Source organism: Hermetia illucens, chromosome 1, assembly GCF_905115235.1.
Source record: "Hermetia illucens chromosome 1, iHerIll2.2.curated.20191125, whole genome shotgun sequence".
Classification (NCBI taxonomy): domain Eukaryota; kingdom Metazoa; phylum Arthropoda; class Insecta; order Diptera; family Stratiomyidae; genus Hermetia; species Hermetia illucens.
Window position 1 is genome coordinate 89,365,082 of NC_051849.1, and position 22,645 is coordinate 89,387,726.

The window sequence follows — 22,645 nt, forward strand, 5'->3', positions numbered from 1 at the left end:
CGATCCATCCTCCGTGACTGACACGTCGGTGAAGATTATTAGGTCTGTAATCTGAAAAGCTCATGGCCACTTGTCGACCATTCTTCTCTTTCGGTGATTACGACAGTGTATGTCTTTTCAAAGATGAATCTGGAAACCATATGATCGGTCGGCATCAGGGCTACCGCATGTTTTTCAAGGAATTTCCAGATAGACGTATGCCCGTTGGATTGGCCGCCTTTTCACGCCCCAATGGTATCGAGCCTATATGCGTCGTTGGCTGCTTTCCGTTTCACTTTCAAGTGAATGGGGGGTAAATTTAGGATAGCTTCAAGTGCCGCAGTCGGCGTTGTGCTCATTGCTCCAGTAATACTTAGGCAACCAAGTCTCTGAATCTGCGTTAGCAGCTTCCTGCTGTTAGCAAAGTTCAGTCTTGGCCACCAGACGATGAATGCATACATTAAAATGGGTTTTATTATGGATGTATACATCCAATATATCCCTACCTATCGCATTCCTACAGCACCAGAGCAATCTGCAGGATTTCTGGCATTGTTCCTGGATATGATGCTTCCACGTTAACTTGGAGTCGAAATGTACTCCTAAGTACTTGACTGTTTGTGCCAGCCGGATTTCCGCCCCTGCTAAGGTGGGTAGCGTATAGCTGCCCTACCTGACGTTCCTAGTGAACATAACTAGTCCAGTCTTCCTAGCGTTCACCGTGAGTCTATTGCGGAGGCACCAGCTGTGGATTACATGCAGAGTTGCATTCAAGCGGTCACATACTGTGTCCGCAAACTTGCCGGTAATTATTACGGCTAGGTCGTCCGCAAATGCTTGCGCGAAGACTTTTTTGTCCTCCAGGAGCCACAGCAGGGTATCCATCACCAAGAGCCATAACAGTGGAGAGAGAACCCCTCCCTGTGGGCAGCCCCTGAGCCATTCAACTTCAATAGACTTCTGGCCGACCGATATGTGGATTTTTCTCCACTCTAGCATGTGAAGGATCCAACTGATTAGCAGCGGTTTGATTCCATGCTGTCTTGCCGCATCACAAATTGCCGCAAATGAGGCATAATTGAAGGCACCTTCGATGTCCATGAATGCGCCTAAAGCGTATTCTTTATCAGACATCGCCTTTTCAATTTTTGCCGTAAGTTCATGGAGTGCTGTCTCCGTGGATTTGCCTTTCTGTTAGGCGTGTTGCCTATGGTGAAGTGGCTATTTAGGAATGTGTGTATCCCTTATGAACCGATCTACTAATCTTTCTAGTCCTTTTAGCAGAAAGGACGTTAGGCTGATCGGTCGAAAGCTTTTTGCGTCTGTGTAGGTGGGTTTTCCTGGTTTGGGAATGAACAACACCTTCACATCCCGCCATTTAATTGGAATATAACCGTGTGCTAGGCATGCAGGGATGATGCCATCCGGACCTGCAGACTTGTATCTATGGAACGAGTTAAATGCCCATTTCACTCGCTCCAGTGATACTACTTTGCATGCCAGATTCCAGTCTCTCGTTTAAGGCTGTATGCACCTGTTGGCCCCGAGATTAGATTTTGGATGCTGTCTGGGAAGTGCACTTCAAGCAAATGGTTTGCCGTTTCTTCATTGCTTTCTGTGTACTTTCCATTCCGTAAACGTAAACAACCCAGTTTCTGGCTACGTTCTTTGATCAGAATCCGCTTCAGGTTTGAGGTTGCCTCAAGAGAGTTAGTCTCTTCGCAAAAGCGTCTCCAAGATGATCGTTTAGCCGATCTTATACTCTCCTTTAGAGCCTTCTGTGCCTCTTTATAGCGATTCCAGCTAGTGCTTCATTCACCCTTCAGAGCACGATTAAGGAGCATCCTTGTCGTTCTCCTCTGTTTTGCCAAATCCGAGTTCCACCATGGTGTTTTACTCTTCTTTGGGATCTTGAGTGAACAGCTTTCTTCGAAAGCTTCTCTCATGCTAGTTTTGATCATCTGGGTTGTCTTCTCAATTCCAGCAATGGATTTGATGCGCTTCCCAGGGATCGTGACTCGGGCGCTCAATTCTGTTTGATACATTACCCAATCTGTCTTCCTCGGATTCCGAAATGGAGTGGGTGGAGGTAGATCCATGTCCATAACGAAATCAATGCGTCTGTGATCCGAGAGTGTGATATCGTTTGATACTCGCTACTCTCCGAACAGAGCCACGATGTCAGGAGATGCCACCGTGATGTCGATGACCTCTCGCCTGACCACGTTGAAGAAAGTGGGTTCATTACATTTACATTACATTACATTTAAGATCTGCAAATCGGTTCCTACTAGATACTCCAGTAGTCTCGATCCTCTTGCATTGATGTTCGAACTTCCCCAGCATATGTGGTGAGCGTTGACATCACATCCTGCTATTACCCCATGCCTCTACTTTTGGCATATTGGATAGCTCTGATGGATGTTCCACTGGGAGCGTTTTCTGCGTCGTAGGGGAAATATGCAGAGCACCATAGTATCTCTTTATCCCCCTGTTGACTTTTTATGGTTAGCTTGTGGTGTCGCCATCACATAGGTCGTTAACCAGGTTAGCCTGGAAGTCTTTGGAGACTACCATGCAGGTGCGGGGTCGATCGCTTCCATTGGCATACAATGGGTCAGCATGTTGGAAGTTTAGGCCCCTGACTGCCCCACCAACAACCCACGGTTCTTGTATGAGGTGAGCTTTTGGGTAACAGTGGGGTTCACTTTCCATGTGCCACTCCCGTATAGAAAGAGAGAAGGAACAATAGCATAAAACAGTCTCAACTTGATCTTGATGTTGAGAAAATTACATTGCCAGATTTTGGACAGGGCAGCGAAAGAGGATGGAGCACTATTGATGCATCGGACGACATCCAGTTCAGTGCCACCGTAGGCAGAAACCATGCTTCATAGATATACAAATTGGTCGACGCCTTCGATACTCTGCTCATTAATGTAGATAGGGAGAGTGCGATGACAATCAGAGCGGCTTATGTCAGTCGGAGGAAGGGAGGATGGTCGCCCAAATAGGATTTCGGATTCCGAAAGGTAAGATCTATAGCTGCTGCGATCAGTACGGTAACATTATTCTCGATTTGAAGAAAGCCATCAATTATGCGAGATGGTGAAAAGCAATTCACCCTGCAGTTAAATTATCAGCATATCTGGTGTGCATCATTATAGAACTTGTCTTGGAGAGGCTGCTGTACTAAAACGTGTTGCACAATCAGTGGAGATTGGACCTCGGTCCTCTCCTCTGAAAAATAATGAAGTGACTATCGTGGTACAATATATTAAGGGGATTAAGATTCACTCAAACTAAACAATTTGAGAAATAAAATCTTGGCATGAAAATGCTGATCTGCTGATATATGGTGGCAACGTCAGCATCGAAAACCGACCAACCAGCAACATAAAACCGCAATGGTCAAACGGGAAGAATTAAGATAGGAGACTACAACTTTGAGACCGTTGATAATTTCTCTTATCTAGAATCGAAAATCACAACCGATAACAGCTACGATGATGAAATATGCGCACGGTTGTTGACAGCCAGCAGAGCCTATTTCAGCTTACAAAACTAACGTCTCACCAAAGCTCTTACTGTACAAGACTATGATCTTGCCAGTCCTCATGTATTCCTCGGAGACTTGGGTTCTTAGCAAGAAGAATTGCGAACTCTTGGCCGCGTTCGAGAGAAGAATCCTCCGAAGAATTTTTGGCCCTCCACATGAGGATGGACGATTTCTTAGCCTACATAACGAAAAAATCTATGAGCGATACCATGACCGTCTGGTTGTGGATAAAATCTGGCTCAATAAGTTACGGTGGTACTTAATCCATATGGATGAGGGTGATCCAGCCCGGAAAGTCTATAAGGGCAATATCTATGGTAGAAAAAGAAAACGAGGCAGACCCTGCCTAAGATGGAGCGATGGCGTAGGCGCAAGACAACTTTTAGGGATATCGAATTGGTGGACCTTGGCGCAAAACCGGAATATCAGGAGTTCCTTATTAAGGCAGGCTTAGACCAAAAAACTGGTTGTTGCGCCGTTGATGATGAAGAATGAGATGTTTTCATTCGGTCCAACGGGAACTGCACTGAGCGAACTTACCAGGAGTAGAACAGTCCAAGGTACTCATGGGGGGATACGAGTCCAACGCTCGAAAGATTGTCCAAACCCCATCAAGAAGAGCTTCCGAATCATAGTGGGAATACTTGCTGGTCACTGCAAACTAAACTATCACCTGACGATGCTAGGAATATCTATGGACACTGTACATTCTATGAGGAAAGATGAAACTTCCCCACATGTTTAGGACAATATCCAATACTTGTGTAAAGTAGGTTGAGGCACCTTGGAAAACACTTCATAACAGATGCCGGGTTGAAATACTTAGAAGTAGGTAACATTATAAAATCATTGTCGGTGATTATCGGTCGTATAGATGAGGATGATCCAGCCTGGAAAGTTTATGAGGACAATATATATGGTAGAAAAAGAAGATGTGCCAGACTCCTCTTGAGATGAAACGATGGCGTAGGCCAGGATACCAGACAGCTTTTAGGGATATCGAATTGGTGGACCTCGGCGCAAAACCGGGATGTCTGGAGTTCCTTATTAAGGCAGGCCTAGACCGGATACCGGTTGTTGCGCCGTTGATGATGATGATGAACAAACTATACCGTACTCAAATATCTGGTAGTGATGACTGACCAAAAAGAAAACCTCATGCTACAGTAACACAAACATTTAGAGGAGCCACATTGTTAATTAAAATGTTGCCGCATAGAGGTGGCCATGTTATTTATATAGCATGCTGGTCCCAAGGTTAGATAAAGCAGGAGGGTTTGAAGCAACTTACCTTGTACTATCTTCAGTAAAACAAAAATAAAATGCTTAGATCAGTGAAAGAGATAAATCAAGTATAGTTGGAGTTATTCCACAATGCTAAATCGTATTTGATTTCTCTTGGTGACAGTGCATCCAATGTTGTTAAAAATAAAATGATAAGAGATCATAAGCCTCAGAGAAACGCTCAGTCGACGTGGCAAGACGGCCCCGGACTTGTCAAGAAATGGGTAAAGGTTTTTGACACATGGATGGGATCAGGACGTAAGTAAATTGGTCCGAACAAAACAAATACAGCTGGAAAGATTGACAAACTCACAAGAGCGATTAAGAAAAGGTCCGTCGATATTTGCGCTCTTCAAGAAACGTTGTGTCGTATGTAGAACGCAAACGTAGTAAAAATGGCTATAAACTTCTCTATTGCGGTAGCCCGCACACTCAATACGGTGCTGGCATTGTCATCTTGGAGGGCTTCCTTGATGCCATTAGAAAAGTCGAGCGATTTGATGACTGATGAAAGTGAATCGCACTATTAATTTCTTCACCACATACATACCACATCTAGGTCGACCTAATGCCGAGAAAGGGAACGGGGGCAGGAACGGGCCTGCTGATCACCATTTCGGCATTGCAGGCGACCTCAATGGTCATGTGAGTGGAAAGGCATACGGCAACAGGTTCCATGGGGAAAAGGGTTTGGAGCGCGCAATGGGGGTGACGAGTGTATAATCGATTTTGGGGACACCCATGACCTTGTAATTATGAACACATGGCTCATCAAACGATCCATCAAGCGGCCTATGCAACACTCCAAGCCAGGTAAGCGATTCATCAATCGAGATGCTTCGCTTTGGAATGATGATCTCCAAATGAAGGTCCCTGAAAAGAAACGCCTCCCCGACAAGCTTCTCGACGAACACTAGCCAATTGGCAAAATTACAAGAATACCAACCGGGAAGTAAAGAAAGAGATCGCTGTTACCCGATCCATAACAAAGATCTTTATGATAAATTGGTCACTCGGGATGTAGAGAGAGATTTATATCGACTTTTCAAAAGCAGATACCAACGCATACAGGATATCGAACGCATTAATGTAGGAGTGGTATTTTGCTTGCTGGTCGACGAGCAGCGACAAGTAGATGGCGAGAATATTTCGAGCAGATTTCAACTGAAGAATTTATTCATCTTCCAATACCACAAGTACTGCCGACATTTGGAGCAATAAAAGGAATGAAATCGGGGAAAGCAACAGGAACTGATGACATCGCATCTGAGCTCTGAAAAGTAAAAGCTAGACTGACTTAATGACTTCTTCAATCGGGTTATTCAGGAAGGTAGAACACTATTGGAAGGGCAAGAAATCACCGCCGTTCCCTTATGGAGAAAGAAGCGGAATCTTTAAGTTACTGTCCGATCCCATTACTGTTCCATGAAATAAAGATTTTTGAACTTTTTCTTGGCAACCTAATTCGGGACATCGCTCAAATAACAGTGAATCAAACCGGATTTTTCTCCTTACGTTACATTTTATAATCTAGTGAAGGTGTTTGAGAGTGTACCACACGAACTCATCTGGTATGCTCTGCGACAACCCCTAGTGCCAATATGCTAGGGTACATTCCTCTACCACCATCGGAAAAGTAAAGTTCTAAGTGTGACGGGCAAAGTTATCAAAACCGCTTCGCGTCTTCGTTGGAGTTCATAAAGGAAGCGTACTCTCACTACTCTTCTTTGTTCTTGTTATGGAGCGCCCTATACATTACTTTATGAAGATGGGGAACGGCGTTTGGTGGTAATGGAAACGAAGATGTTAAGTTGGACTACTGGCGTTACACGGCTTGATCACATCCAAAATGAGGATATTCGATATGGGGTTGTATCGACCAATGGTATGGTCACGTTTTTCATGCTAACGACAATTCACTTGCCTTGTCTGAAGATCGAAGTCGATGGGAAAAACAAAAAGGCCGCCTGAAGCAACGATAGCTTCATACGCTGGATGGGGGTTAGAATGTCTCGCATCCAGGTCAGAGCAAAGACAGAGAAAAATGAAAAAACCGATCAAGACGAGCCGAACGGGAAAAGGCTAAAGAGAAAGAAGTAGATTCAGGAGTTTGCTACGATAGAACCCAAATCCAAGTAGACAAGGGGTGTTGTGCATATCTTTACCGCTTGGCGCTTGACGACTTGACGTATTGTCCGAGATTTGAGATGATTTCGGAGGATATGGAACATGTATTTAACTGTCCGAAATTCGCCGTGAACAGGGCGGAGTTGAAAATTGTCTCCGGGACGCTTTTGTATCCGAGAATATCGTGGATCACATGCTGGTTTCTGAGACAGTTTGATGGGCGGTGGAAAAATTAATGGATGGATTCATAATACGCTGAGGATGTGGCTTTGGGGGCTTCGGGGGAAATTGGCAAATAACAACACGAGTCGCAGCTTATAACTGATTCTGCTTCACGAAATACCGAAATGCCAGTGCCGCTGGGTAAACCAGCGAGAGGGCCGCTGGTTTGGTGAGTAGAAGTCGCACATAATAGGATGACAAAAGCTGTAGGCGGGCTTTCGACCTTTCTATCTTTCAACGACAAGAAATAAAGACAGACAGGCGAGCAGTGAACTGATTTGAATAAGGTGTTTTGTTCACCACAAAACTTTCAAAACAAATGTAGTTATATTAAAAGTAGGCTTTGAAGCCCAGACAATTTTGAAAGAAAGTACCACGGATTGATCAACCGATGACTGGCGCATGATTTATGTTGGTGAGGAAGGAGTGCTATACAAATTTATTTTACCTACTAATAAATCTATTAATTGTGTTTATATTTAAAACAAGTCGGAATACCGGAAGCTCGCGCTTCGGATATAAAGGTTTTGTGTTCATCTTATGTAAGAAATTTCAACGCAAATTTTTCTATCCGTATATAGCTACAAATCCAACATAATCCTTCATATTTTTCCAAACTACGAGACATACGTACATATTACATCCATAGATATTACGCTCACCCTAAACAAACAAACTGCCTATTTCCGAATACTGTACACATATATGCACGTATATAAATTGATCGTACCCATATTTCCGATCTACTTCTTATATCTATTTGAATTAGGCACTACCCGCAAAGTTCACTAGCACGCATATATTATATACCTACACACACATGTCTGGTTGACAAATAACTAAAAAACTAAAACTAAATAATTCTCTGCGACCCAATTCATAAGAACTCATTTCGTTGTGGTATTGACGAATTGATATGTGATGATGACGTCATGCAGGTTGTAGAGTGCACGAAATTCACAAAAACTTGTAAATTTTCACCCCCTATAACTTTGTTAGTAATGGTTGGATTTTTTTCAAACTTGACCAAACTGTGCATTATGTTCTTCTCTACACGCATGCCAAATTTTGTACTTCTGGGATGAACATAAGGGGGGTGCCGGGTAAATTTCTAAAATGTGGAAATATACTATTATTAACTTTATTTGTGCAGATATCGGAACCGGATATATTTTGAGGCCTAGATTTCGTAGAGATGCACCACTGTGATTTTTTTCAGATTTTTCGGTTGGATAGATTCTGAGAACGAGGCCTGTTACACTTTTTGGGGGTCATATTCTGAGCCGTCACTCCCCTACGTTTCACCCAACATCAAATGTTGAACCAGTTTCGAAAAGTACTAATTGAGACCTTTCATTTGATACCCTACACGGCTACATTATGTGAAAAAAAAATTTGTACCCTCCATTCACATGTATGGGGAGCCCCCCCTTAAACTTAACACAAGATGGCGCCACTTACTGCATGTAAAGGGAACACCAGATTACATACTTTTATCAATTTTCGTGACAATCGATCCAGCCGTTTCCGAATAAATCGGATGTGACAGACAGACAGACAGACAGACAGACAGACAGACGGACAGACGGACAGACAGACACCGTCTCGATTCTAATAAGGTTTTGTTTCACACAAAACCTTAAAAAGGCTCTTCAAAGTCCCGAAGACAACGTTTAAAATTGCTACTTCTATAGAAGAGTATCAAATATGAGAATCTGTGTGGAAAAGTGGCAAATTTGGTGGACGCAGTGTAGGATCGATAAATGAAAGTGCCGCTTTGAAGTAGACAGGGTGGATCTTGAATAATTTGGTAACATGCTTTCATCACATATTATTATCAACCTTCGACAACAATAGAATATGAATTTATTTTTTGTTAGTTTTTAAGGTTATGTGTGAGACAAAATCAGTGTCTGTCTGTCCGTCATTCGATCACACCGGATTTCCTTTGAAACGGCTAAACCTATTGTCACGAAATTTGGTGAGCAAATGTGGTTTCTGTTGTTGCGAGACGTACAAACTGCCTTCATCCAGATCGAGCAGGCGGTGCGAGATCTTCGGCTGCATATCAATGAAGGCAAGACAAAATATATGGTGGCAACGTCAGCACCGAAGACGAATCAACCAACAACATCAAACCGCACTGGTCAAAATGGAAGAATAAGGGTAGGAGAATACAACTTGGAGACCGTTGACAATTTCTCTTATCTAGGGTCGAAAATCACAACTGATAACAGCTACGATGATGAAATCCGCGCACGGTTGTTGTCAGCCAACAGAGCCTATTTCAGCTTACAAAAACTGTTCCGCTCGGAACGTCTCACCATAGGGTCAAAGCTCTTACTGTACAAGACTATGATCTTGCCAGTCCTCATGTATTCCTCGGAGACTTGGGTTCTTAGCAAGAAAAATTGCGAACTCTTGGCCGCGTTCGAGAGAAGAATCTTCCGAAGGTTTTTTTGCCCCCTGCATGAGGATGGACGATTCCGTAGCCTACACAATGACGAAATCTATGAGCGATACCATGATCGTCCGGTTGTGGATAAAATCCGGCTCAATAGGTTACGGTGGGCGGGTCACTTAATCCGTATTGATGAGGATGATAATAATAATAATCGTTGGCGGAACAATCCATGTTGGATCAGGGCCTTGAAGTGAGTTAGAGCACTTCCTTCAAGACCGTAACGGTGCACTAGGAGGCAATGTGGTCAGCATTGCGCTCGCCCGAGATTATTACCCTGATTTGACACAGCTGAGTCGACTGGTATCCGGCGTCAAATCACGATGAGGATGATCTCACCCGGAAAGTCGATAAGGGCAAATCTATGGTAGAAAAAGAAGACGAGGCAGACCTTGCCTAAGATGGAGCGATGGCGTAGGTCAGGATGCCAGATAGCTTTTAGGGATATCAAATTGGTGGACCTCGGCGCAAAACCGGGTTGTCTGGAGTTCCTTATTAAGGCAGGCCTAGACCGGATACCGGTTGTTGCGCCGTTGATGGTGATGAAATATGGTTTGTGTGTCCATTCACATGCAACGAGTAACATCATTGGTTGGGAGTGACAAGCAGCAGGATGAAGTATTTTTTCCCCGAATATAGTAATGTGGGCTATGAAATGAAAGAGTTCAATTAGTAATTTTCAAACCTGACTTTATTTTTCACATTGTGTGAAACCAAGGGAAACCGCAATTCATATATTTAGTAACTTCGCTGCTTGCCCAAGGGTTCCGTGGACCGCAACCGAGAAAGCATATTGCTTTTCAACTGGTCCGGTCCGCCTTTATGTTCATGGCGGAATTAGGAATCCCTGAATCCTCAAATAAAATTTTAGTTTAGCCGGCTTAGGTGTAAAATTTTACAAGGCGGTTTTGTGTTTAATATAATTCATACATATGCCGTTTTTTTGAATTAATATAAGGGAGCAAATGCCACCTTGTAAGCACTTCGGTCACTCTTCTGCTCCTAGGGAGATGAGACAGCGTCTGATGAGTTGCCTCTGCCCTGGACGAAACCCCAAGTATTATTATTATTATTATTATTCTGTTAAGGGAAAGTTACACCGGGTCCTTAAAGAACTATTGTGTCCCTTTTACTGGTTATAGTGTACCTATTGATCATAGTATCTCAAGCAGGCTAATAACCGTCAGCAATTTTGGTATGTTCCCCACTCCCAGATCTTTCAGCTATGCATCTGGTATTAAGTGTTCTCCCAGATGTCTCGACCTACTTTGCACAAGTGCCGGACACTGTCCCAGAACGTGTATAGAGGTTTCGTCATAATCCCCACAAAACTTGCAGGCAGTGTCCGTAAATATCCCTAGCATCCGCAGGTGATAGTTCAGCCGACAATGACCAGTGAGAATTCCCACTATGATTTGGAGGTTCTTTTTGGTGAGGTTTAAGTAATCCTTTGTGCGCATGGGTTCGTATGCCCCAATGAGCACCCTGGACTGCTCCATCCCTGGTAGGCCCGCCCAATAAAGTTCCCTCAACGATTCCTCTTTATTTTTTAGAGTCATAGCCATGAAACCGTTTCCGATTCCACAGAACGGTTTTGGCCCGTGTAAAGGTGTCCCTGCCCCCTTCTTGGCTAGTTCGTCCGCTGCCTCGTTGCCTTCCAACCCAGTATGGCCTGGGTCCCAAAGTATTCAGACCTTGTTGGATTCCCATACCACCTGGTTGGACCTAAGTGCCTTGATCGCTGCTTGGCTGTCGGTGATAGCTATGTTCTGCCCCGTGTAGTTCCGTTGGAGATTAAAGGAGGCACATTTGTCTATGGCGTATATTTCCGCCTGGAATATGCTAGTGTACCTGCCCATTGGCTCAAAGTACATTTTCCTTGGACCAATGACACCGGCATTCGCTCTCTCTGCTGTGAGGGATCCGTCAGTGTACCAAGTAATCAGTTGCTGGTTTAAGCTGTATGTCGCAACCACGCTGTTCCAGTTTGCCTTGTTACTCCAACGTGTTTCAAACTTCTTATCGAAGTGAAACCTCGTTGTCATGTTATCCCTTGGTATCAGCAATTCGGGATACCGCCTAGAAAGAATATCAATCTTCCTTCCATTTAGGCAGCTTCCCGCCGCACTGATACTACCGGCCATCCTGCCCTCCTTGCCTGCATTTGTATGTGCAGGTGGAGAGGGGTTAACCCCAAAAAGATTTCCAGGGATACCGTTGGGCATGTCCTCATTGCCTCACTGATACACACGCAAGCCAGCCTTTGGAGCTTGCTATTGCAGTAAATATCCAAAGTAGTATCTTCGAGCTGCAAGCCCATTTTTCCCTGCTATGGATTTACAGGTCATCAAAGCCCTCGTGGTTTTCCGACAAGTGTTTCCGACATGACTCTTCCAGAGTAATTTTTGGTGTAGCGTAATTCTCAAATATTTGACCTCCGTTTTTCGTTTCATCTCCATATCATGTAATCTTATGGCTCTCAGGTGATTAAGCGTGCGCCTCCTAGTGAATGGTACTACACCTACAGCTTCTTGCACCAGGCATTCCAGGCAGTCCAGATTGGATTCTATCACATAGGGTACCTTCATATTTGCCCCTACAGATTAAAACAATGTCGCCCGCGTAACCCTGGATTTGTATTTCAGTATTTGTTAACACGTTCAGGAGTTCATCCACTACCATACTCCACATCAGCGGCGATAGTACCCCACCCTGTGGACAGCCTTGAATGGTGTTCATGTCAATAGAATTTGTACCTGTCGGTACTTCTATTTGCCTGCTTTCTAGCATTTTGCCTATCCATAATGCTAGGGTGTTTCCCACTTCCCTGCGGCTCAGGGCATCTTGTATCTCTGTGTGCGATGTGTTGTCGAATGCTCCTTCGATATCCAAAAACGCGTACAGTGCAATTTCTGTTGTTTCTATGGTATCCTGTAGTACTTCTGTCAGCTGATACAGAGCAGTTTCAGTTGACCGTCCTGCCTGGTAAGCGTGTTGACAGTGATGTAGGGGATCACGCTTTAGAACGTTAGCTCTAATATAGTTGTCGCAAGTAATATGATTTTATTTTTCATATTGTGTGAAACATAGGGGAGTGACGACTCAAAATCTGTGCCCCGAAAAGTGAAACAGGTTTCGTTCACAGGACCTATCTAACCGAAAAATCTGAAAAAAGTCAGAATGATGCGTTTAGGTATATGACATCTAGGCCTCAAGATACATCCCATGCCAATATCTGTTCAAATCAAGTAAATAATAGCATCTTACTATGATTTAGAGACTTATATGCAAATCCAACTCTAAATTTGTCCCAGAAGTTGAAAACTTGGAATCCGTATAAGTGATAATATAGGAGTTTGTACTTATACGTATATGTACAAAGTACGCTTTGGCGGATAAAGTAAAGAGGAAATATTTAAATTTAGATAGGTATGTTCGCATAACACATCAGAATACGGTAATAGATAATGTTTAGAATGGACGTAACATTTATTTTAAAGTTTTGGTTATGTACGGAAAGAAAAACGTGCATAGAAAGTTCCTCCTCCTTTGAAATGAAGAAACTAATTCACAAATATTCTCTCCAAAATGAAATATCTCTAGGTCTATTCTGATATTTAGTTTGGGAACTTATTTTTCCCACATTCTTTATATATTGGAGACAAATTTAAGCGCGCCATTTCGATTTTTGATAGTATTTCATATATTGTAGTAACCTTCTTTCAATCTTTTTGTTGTCCTTAATTCGACATCCGTTGGAAGCATTGTGCGACAATCGTACAGTCATGCCTGGCGCTTGAACAAAGGTCACGATACGTTGAACCCTTAATCGATGCTTACATCTAATTGGTAATCAATGACTTTGGAAATTCGATACGTCCATTTACCTTGATCAATCATTACCCACTAACCAACATACTCCCAAAAAACTAGTCCTAGCTCTCCTGACAGAAGACTACGGCGGTAACATGTACGTCCATTTATGATTCATTCTATCCCGAAAATAGCAAAATCCACTATTGCGAAAGGATGAGAGGCTTGGCTGTTGTGAAATTGCTTAGGTGTGGCCCATTAGAGAGATTCGGTACGTGCATTTCACAAAAGTTATTACTCAGTACATGGTAAGTTGTTTGCTCTACAGTACTTTTATCAGTTTCATGCTGGTATAGACATGGAATGCTCGCACGATAATCCTTCTGCTGTGTACGTCTGGATACCGCCGGAAAATCGTTACTGACATTTCTGTATCAGAGAACACTGAAAAGTTCGTTTGGCAGACTTTAGTTTTGCTGAGTATTCCCTTCTCAATTTGTCAAATGGAAATTAACTCAATGAGCTTTGTGTTCATGTTAAGGGGCAGAAATATGTACGAGTATATCATTTAGATCGAGGTCAGGGCTGAACGGATTTTCAAGTATGACAAGTGCCTTCATATGCACATGAATGGTAGGAGGAAGATTTTAGTATCTAGTCTTGAGAAAATGCAGAACAGAAACCATTTGAAAAGACTTTATAAGCAGCGTGGAGCAATTTGCGCCAATTTTCTATCGAGGGACATTTCTAATTATTGTGAGATTCAAAACGTGGGCATACTAACACCAGCGTTGATTTGAAAGTTCACCTTCTAAGATATTCGAGTTGCAGTTGGATACTTACTGTCTTTCTTAGCTATTGTAGGATTGAAATCTTCGGAACTAGTGTCAAGAGGAGTTTTTACTTCTTTCATAATAAAGAAAAGATTTTGGCAATCACTTAAGGGATACAGATTGCCGCTGCATCTTTTTTTTGTAATGCATTTTCGATAAATACAATGGAAGTCAAGTGTCAAAAACCCATAAGACTGCACCTTGAAGAAGTGCTTCATGCAGCTTTATCCTTACCCTTTGCACCATAAATATTTATAGATTTCAATACAGCGGAACTGGCCATCGCGGCCATGAAATGGTTATCAAGTTAATTTCTTCAATAAAACCAATTTCCGTTTACACTATCCCAACTGTACGTCACAACATGATACTGACCTTTCTATTTAACGTCATTCCAGCCTTTCTATCGTTTCCTTTTCCCACTCACCTTTCAATACTTCCTTCACGAGCAGAAATCGTGAAAGGATGAATAGGGGTGAAGCACGGAAAATGAATGTGATAGTTGTAATGAACTTGCTTGGTATACATATAGATACCTACTAGATGTGTACATAAGTATATGGGTGGATATAATACCGTGTTTGCCTACTGAGATCTAATACTTACTGGGTCGTTGGTTTTTTTCGTATCCTTCATCAGTTTCATAGTCCAAAGATGAGTTACGTTGCTGCGACATTGTTGACGTGAAATTCATATTAAGCAGGAAGAACAGTAGGCTGAAAATATGAAAGCGTGTCGTTAATTAAGCGGCAATTACCCTATAAATTTGAGCTGCTGCGATTGTTAAAAGTGGGCGATATTTATTTAAGGTATGAAGGAGTTGCTATGAAGAGGATTGTGTTTTAACCATGGCTTTCCATAATTCTGGTTGGTTTTTTTTCTAACCGCATAGGTCATAGGAATTGTTAAAAATACACTATACTAGACTCTAGAAAAAAAATGCTAAGTTGGATCACATAACACGCAGTTACCTTACAAGTTAAGTTCCCAGTAAGTGTGGTGGTCAATTGCAAAACGTAAGAATAAGAGAAATATTGCAAGTAAACCAAAGGGTCGTCGAGTTGCAAAAGATGAGACGGGTCATTCCGACCACGGTAAACAAGGTGAGTATCAAAGCTAACAATACGAGTGAAAAAAATGCTCACAATATCCTCAGAGAAATCCAAATATTTAATAGAAAATGTGATAATGTGGAAATAAAGAAGACAAAAGAGAATCCATAATATTCCTGAAGAAATATTCGTCGAAAAGAAAATAAAGGTTGGTTCCAATAAATTATGATAGACGAAAGTCTATGATGGGCTTCCCCAGTGCTTGAAAATGTATGATATTTATTTCTTTTATATCTTCTTTGCTGACGCGGAAAACTTACATTGCAATACGACACTCATCATCACCTGAGTGAATAATATTCAAGACAAAAAAACACAAAAGTTTGATTTGTTCATTCGTATTTGTGGCAAACGAACATATACATCCATATGTACTTCCAGAGACGTAAGAATGATTTCTGATATAATGAAGCATATTCACAAAGAAGACAATCTCCAGCAAGTTCACATATGAAGCAAATATTGAAGACAGTGTGGGAAAGTGAAAAATAAAGTAAAGTCGTTGCGAAAAGTTCTTGGCTCATTTTAACCAAAAACAAGTCGGAATACCTCAGAATGTCTCAGATGATGCTGCATGTCATCTCTGGAATGATGTCGATTGACATCTTGGCAGATGAGATGGCGAACACATACAATACGAAGCCAACCTCTTCCTCATCGCGGATGAAGAAGACTGAAAGGGAGAGATCCATAAATAGATGGCAAGAGCGGTGGGAACGCTCGGGAAAGGGTCGGTGGACTCACAGGCTCATTCCTGCCATCAAGGAGTGGTTGGAGAGACGACACGGTGAGATTAATTATAATCTCACCCAGTTTCTCACTGGGCATGGAGGATATCTCCAATACCTTCACAGGTTTAAATTGGAGACCTCACCCGACTGTCCAAATTGCGATGGAGTCCCAGAGGACCCAGAGCATGTATTCTTCCAGCGTCCGAGATTTGTGAAAGAAAGTAGGAATCTAGAGGAGACTCTAGGAGAAGTGCTGGTACCAGAAAACATTGTGCCGAAAATGCTAGCACATCAAGAGAATTGGGATGCGGTCAACTGCGGTCAATCGCATCTATCCAAACTAAACTGCGAAAAGCAGAGGAGAAGATAAAAATGCGGTCACGTGCGCCGCGTATAGAAGTAAGGTGGCTAAGCTAAAGTGAGTTGACTCCGCCCCGTGATGTAATACCTTATGGTAGTTCCGCGGGGCAGGAAGGGAGTCGGGGGTGGTTTTAGTGAAAAAATCCCATACGCTGGTGTGTCCAGACCAATGTCTTTTGAAGATTTCCACTTCCTCAAAAAACAAAAGAAAAAACAAAAACAAAAAAAAGACAGGCAGACAGACAGACACCAACTCGATTCTAATAAGGTTTTGTTCTACACAAAATCTTAAAAACAGAAACCGGAAGTTCCATGCTTCAAGTATGAAAAATGTTGTAGATTTTTTATGTAAGAATATTTAAGTGTTCGATAGAGCTCGTAGTGCGTATGTATTAACTACTGTTAGTAGTTGCTTTTTTGAGATATTGAGATGCACTCGAACAGTTTGTATGTCAAAATTTCCAAAATAGAGCAGTATATTAGTATTAACTTCATTTGAATAGATAATGGTGTGGGGAGCAGATAACCTAATTAAGACACGAACAAGTCGGAAAACCAAATGTGCACGCGTATATTTATGTCAGGATATACTATTATCAACTCTATTTGAAGAGATATCGGTAAGGAGGGTATTTTGGAATCCAGCACTATATATTGGCAGCTTTGTGATTTTCTTTTTTAGATTTTTCGGTTGAGTAGAATGAAACCGTGAAAGAAATGACCATTTTTCAGCCCCGCATTTCATTCTTGCGCCATGAAAGCCAGAAGTGAGACCAGCTTTGAAAAGTACGAATCGAGAGCTTTCAGTTGATACCCCTGACTATATTCGGTGAAAAAAAATGTATACTCCTTTGGCACGTATGGAGACCCCCTTAAGTTTCAAGTAGAACGATGCACGAGCATGTCAGACTATTCACTTCAGTGTGGTATTGACATTTAGCAACGAAAAAATAATTTGAGCTACTTTGGCTTTATCAATAGTAGAACAATTTTGATCAAACTTGGGGGTGTCCGAATGGCGCAAGTGGTTAGAGCGTTGGGCTGTCGTAGCAGAAGGTGGCGGTTCAGACCTCACTAGTGGCAGGGAGATTTGTTATCATGGCTGTATGTCGGATACCAGTCGACTCAGCTGTGAATGAGTACCTGAGTCACATCAGGGTAATAATTTCGGGCGAGCCCAATGCTGACCACATTGCCTCCTACAATGTACCGTAATGGTCTTGAATGAAGTGCTCTAACACACTTCAAGGCCCTGATCCAATATGGATTGTTGCGCCAACGATTATTATTATTGGGGATGTCATGCTTCATAGTGTAGTCTATATAAATTTAAGGGGAGTTTTTAGTCAGAAAGATAGTAATACACTTTACTACACTATTATTAACTTAATTTGTGTAGGTATTGATAGGTATTGATATGTTGAGGACTTTGGAGGCTGGATTCCGTACAAAACCTGCTTCATGATTTTTTTTTCAAATTTTTCGGTCGAGTAGTTTCTAAGAACGGGCTCATTAAAGAGATGACCATTTTCCAAACCCCACACTTCCCGCCTTTCCGATATACGTCAAAACTAAGACTTTCTTTGGAAAGTACTATTCGAGTCCTTTCATTTGATACTAAACATATATTCGGTTAAAAACAATTTTGCGGCGGTCGTGTCATCCCTGGTTTGTTGTGGGATATTATCAGCATTTTTTCTTGTAAGCCCCGAATGAAGCAAACCTACCCACTCTTCTAGAAGATTCCCATGAAGTTTCCGACGGAGAAGTCTTTGTTGCTGTGAAGAAAATTACTGAGGATAAAGAACGAACTAAGATGGAATCCCAAATAAAGCTTTGTTAGTGACCATGCAGGCGATTACGTGTAAGATATAAGGACTCCGAAGTCAAATAAGCCTCTGGGCGATTCTTAAACGCCATTGGACTGGCTGATTTCCCAGATAGGTGAGAACTCCAGTTAATACAATTTGTTTGTTGAAGTTGCGGAGACACCAATAGAGGGCAATAAATCTTCGTGGTGATTACTCTGGATAAGAGGAATGCCTTCAATTCCAAATATCTGGGGCATATCATTATAATTTTGGTGAGGATTTTTGATTGATTGATTCGGACAATATGCGCAGTGTGGGGATGAGGGTGGGGCGACTATTCTGGCATGAGATGTTAGGCAGCTACCTAATTGGAGCCTAATTGGAGTCTTAGCTTCAAAACCTTTTTCTCGTCCTCGCTAAGTAGAAAACCGAAGTAGTTCTAATCGCAAAACGAAGAAGTCATATTTTCCCAGCTAGTTCTCAAATAACTAAGAGTCATGATTGACCACATACTAAATTTCAAGCCACATCATGACAACAGAACAAGCAGTATCTGGAGTGAGTACAATGCTATCGCCTCTCTGTTGTCAATTATAGGTAAAGTGGTCAGCTTCTTATCTTGAATGTTACCAGCTCTACTTTGCTTTATGGGTGCTGGCACTGGAGAAAAAACAAATAGGAAAAAATGGATCTCCATATCGATTAAGCACATTGCGGTTATTAGTCTACTGTAGAACAATAGACGACGCAGATTCTGTAATGACAGGTATCACTCCTATAGACATTTTCGACAACAAGACGACTCTTGTTCGTCGACACGCGTCTGTGACCCAACATATCTAATCGGCGAGTCCCATATTCATTGTCGGTAGATAACAGGGACTGATTCCATTTTGGAGTGCATTCATCAAATGAACGCTGGGTCTTCAGAATTATCCCGAAGGTTTTAAAGTACTATCTACGACGTAATTTAATTCATAAGGCAGCACGGAGGGTTTCGAGTATACCTTTATCGCTTCGGCCATGGCGACCTCTTATCATCTTACCTGTGAGATGATTGCAGAGGAAATGGATTATGTTACCGTTATTTAGACAGTTCGGGCCGAAGGTGGAAACTGAGCTGGGGCGCTGTTGTCACCGTCGAATATTGTGGACCATGCTAGTCTAAGATACAATTTGGAGTGCGGTGGCAAAATCCATGAAAGCGATACACAATATGCTGAGGAAAGGAGGAATTTGACGTAATAAGTTAATTTAACCACGGTTAGTAGCTAATACTACCCCGCGATCAACTAGCGTACGGGCAGTCCTGTGGAATAAACGAAGGTGGCGATTTTATTATAGCTTGTCAACCAACGGTAGATTAACAGATTATTATGGGGTGACCAAACAGCTCTTAATAATATACATCTGTGTTTCCTGTTTACTCATTTTTGGCGAATAGGACGCTCACACATTCAGAGCTTTCAATGGATTTTCCTTTACTTTCATTATAATCACATTTATTTTAATTTAATGCTAGGCAGCTGATAAACCTGACAATACAAACACGATCACAAATGTCCTTGAATACAGGGATTCAAATCTGGCTTAACGAGATCGAGAGGCTAGTGCATAAAATTCATAATTTTCCACAATAAAGGTGTGAAAATGCAACTGTGGATAAATCCGCTGTTAGTAAGCCACATTAATGAGGATGCAATGGTCTGGCTAGCTGAAATATTAGGTTTGTGATTTTGATCTCTTGCTCTGGTATCAATTTCCGGTAATAAGTATAGATGTTTGTGATCGTCTGAAGGTAGTAGATAGTTTAGCTCTCTCCTTTAGAAGATAAAAGTAAGCAAGTTAGGAATGGGATCAGTTTCGTAAAATATAGTATACATGGGTATGACTTATTGGATTGTGCGATTGTCGAAAGACCATTCAAGACGACTAACATTAACTGAGAACTGGAAAACCCAAAGAGATGGTGAAATTAGCTTTGAATCGGGGGAGGAGGTCCTTTTAGACATCACAATACTAGGGCCGGAAAAGAACATAATAAACACAATGATATCGCATGAGATTATGCAATTATTGTGAATGCCGAAGTCCAAAATTGAAAATAGAAAGATACCGGTTCGACGACGTTCCTGGGGACGGAAAACTCGAGACTTGAATGCCGCAGAGCGAAATAAAAGCAAGGTAAACAAGTCGAGAAACCGGAAGCTGGGCGCTTCAGGTATGAAAGGTCTTGTTTGCTTCTTCTGTGAGTATATTTGTGTGTAGAATTATTCCATGTACGTAGCCCGTTATGTATATGCATTTAGTATGTCTGGCTACCCCCTTGAGTGTGATATTGAAATTTAGTTGCAGTAAATTTACACGGTAAAGTCAACTTTGAACTACTGTAACTCTGTTAGTAATAGTATGATTTTGATCAAACTTGGCGATAATAAGCTTCATATTATAAAAATAGTTATCGTTCCGATGCTTGTAGCTCTTCTAAATAAAAATAAAACTAGGTAGCTTTCTCCTACTACAATGTATTTTAATAGTTAGTAAATAAGTATTTCGAGAGCTACTTACTCTCTTCCTCAGTACTTAAGCTACCCACGTATTTACTAACTATTAAAATACATTGTAGTAGGAGGAAGCTACCTAATTTTATTTTTATTCGTATTATATTTTACACTACTACCAACTTTTATAACCCTGGGGTAAACTTAAGGGGGGTTTTACTCAATTTTCCGAAAAATATGGTAATATACCATTATTAACTTAATTGGAACGGGAGAGTATGGAGTATGGAGAGTATTTTGTGGCCGGGGCACCATATAAAGGCAGCTTCATGAATTTTTTTAAGATTTTTCGGTTTTGGAGTTTCTGAGAATGGGTCCGTTAAAGAAATCATCATTTTCCACCACTCCCACTCCTCGCCTTTTGAACAAATCTCAAATCTAAGACCGGCTTCGAAAAGTACTAATCGAGACCTTTCATTTGATGATTATATTCGGTGAAAAAAAAATTTTCATCCCTTTTTCACATGTATGACCTCCTCCACCCCCCGCCCCCCCCCCCCCCCCCCCCCTTAAATCTCAAAGTAGAAAGATATCACTGACTGCTTGTCTGGGCGTTCACAGTTCCCACCTTCTCACCAAATTTCGTGTCAAACGATATAACCGTTTCTGAGAAAAGTTTCGTGTGACAGACATACAGACAGACAGACATTGAACCGATTTTAATAAGGTTTTGTTTGCAAAACCTTAAAAAACGAAAACAAAAATAAAATAAAAGTGAAATAAGTTTGAGAAATAAGAATAAAATAATAAATAATCCACCGTAGATAACTGAATGGCTCTACGTCACCGTAGCGTCTTAGGGGGTCGATGAGGAAATTGTAGTTTTCCAGACAACTCACTGAGGAAGCTCTCACTACACCTGGCATTAAAGTATCAAATGCCAATTTGTCAAGTGAGGAGAAGGAGAAATTCAAGGTCTGGTACGGATAACCGACAGAAGTCGTCTGTCGTAATAGATAATGCGGCTTGACTTCTTGACGTCACGACTACCAGGCTCCACCTGCTTTAGCTGTTCCACTATAATCCTCAGGTATGCACGGGCAGCGCATGAAGTGGACGAAGGAAAAGAACCTCTTTACCATTCGCTCCTACTACGAAATAACAACGGCTGGGGCAGGTACATGTTACTGCGGGCAACAGTTTCAGTACTCGCTGATGCCGTCTTTGTCGGTCTTTGCCGAGAACGAATTCTAAAGATCAAATTAATGATGAGATTGTGTCTTGAATGTATGCTGATATGTTGCTGCTGCAACTAAATTCAGTATTGTGACAACGCGAAAATATAAACAAGTCGGAATACCGGAAGCTGGTATTTCGGGTATAAAGGATTTTGCTATGTGAAAAATTTCTACGCACATTTTTCCATCCGTATATATCGACTCGATTCTCATAAGGTTTTGTTTGACACAGGTAGAGGTTCTCGAATGACTACAGAGCGTATCATGCTATGCTATGATATATGATAATATATGTATATGTACAATGCTCTCTCTTAGTTGTTGAAGAACTGTTGGACATTAAAATACGTGTTTCTTTTAGAGTTCTGTTAGAAATATCAGCAGAAACTAGTTAAATGAATACCGTTTTGTTTAAATCTTCTGGCAATATTTGTCTGGTAACGAATAAGTATTTTTTCTTTGTCTCCTTTCTTCTTATCTTCAATTTCGACACCTTTCCATGACACCAAACTGCAAAGTTTCGTATTTTCAGAAAAGAAAATCTTTCAACTCACCTAAACAGCAAATCTAAATTGTATATAGTGCATAAATGCGTCCAAATTTTCTTGGTGTTC

General features: G+C 41.6%; 1 protein-coding gene across 3 annotated transcripts in view; it reads right to left on the reverse strand.

Moving 5' to 3' along the window:
* LOC119661035 (glycine receptor subunit alpha-4-like) overlaps positions 1-22,645 on the reverse strand; it is an 84,257-nt gene that overhangs the window by 29,271 nt on the left and 32,341 nt on the right. For all 3 annotated transcript variants that reach the window (XM_038070218.1, XM_038070229.1, XM_038070209.1), the window contains one exon: positions 14,885-14,994. In XM_038070218.1, the coding sequence (XP_037926146.1) occupies positions 14,885-14,994 (110 nt within the window). The remainder of the gene's footprint in view (positions 1-14,884; positions 14,995-22,645) is intronic.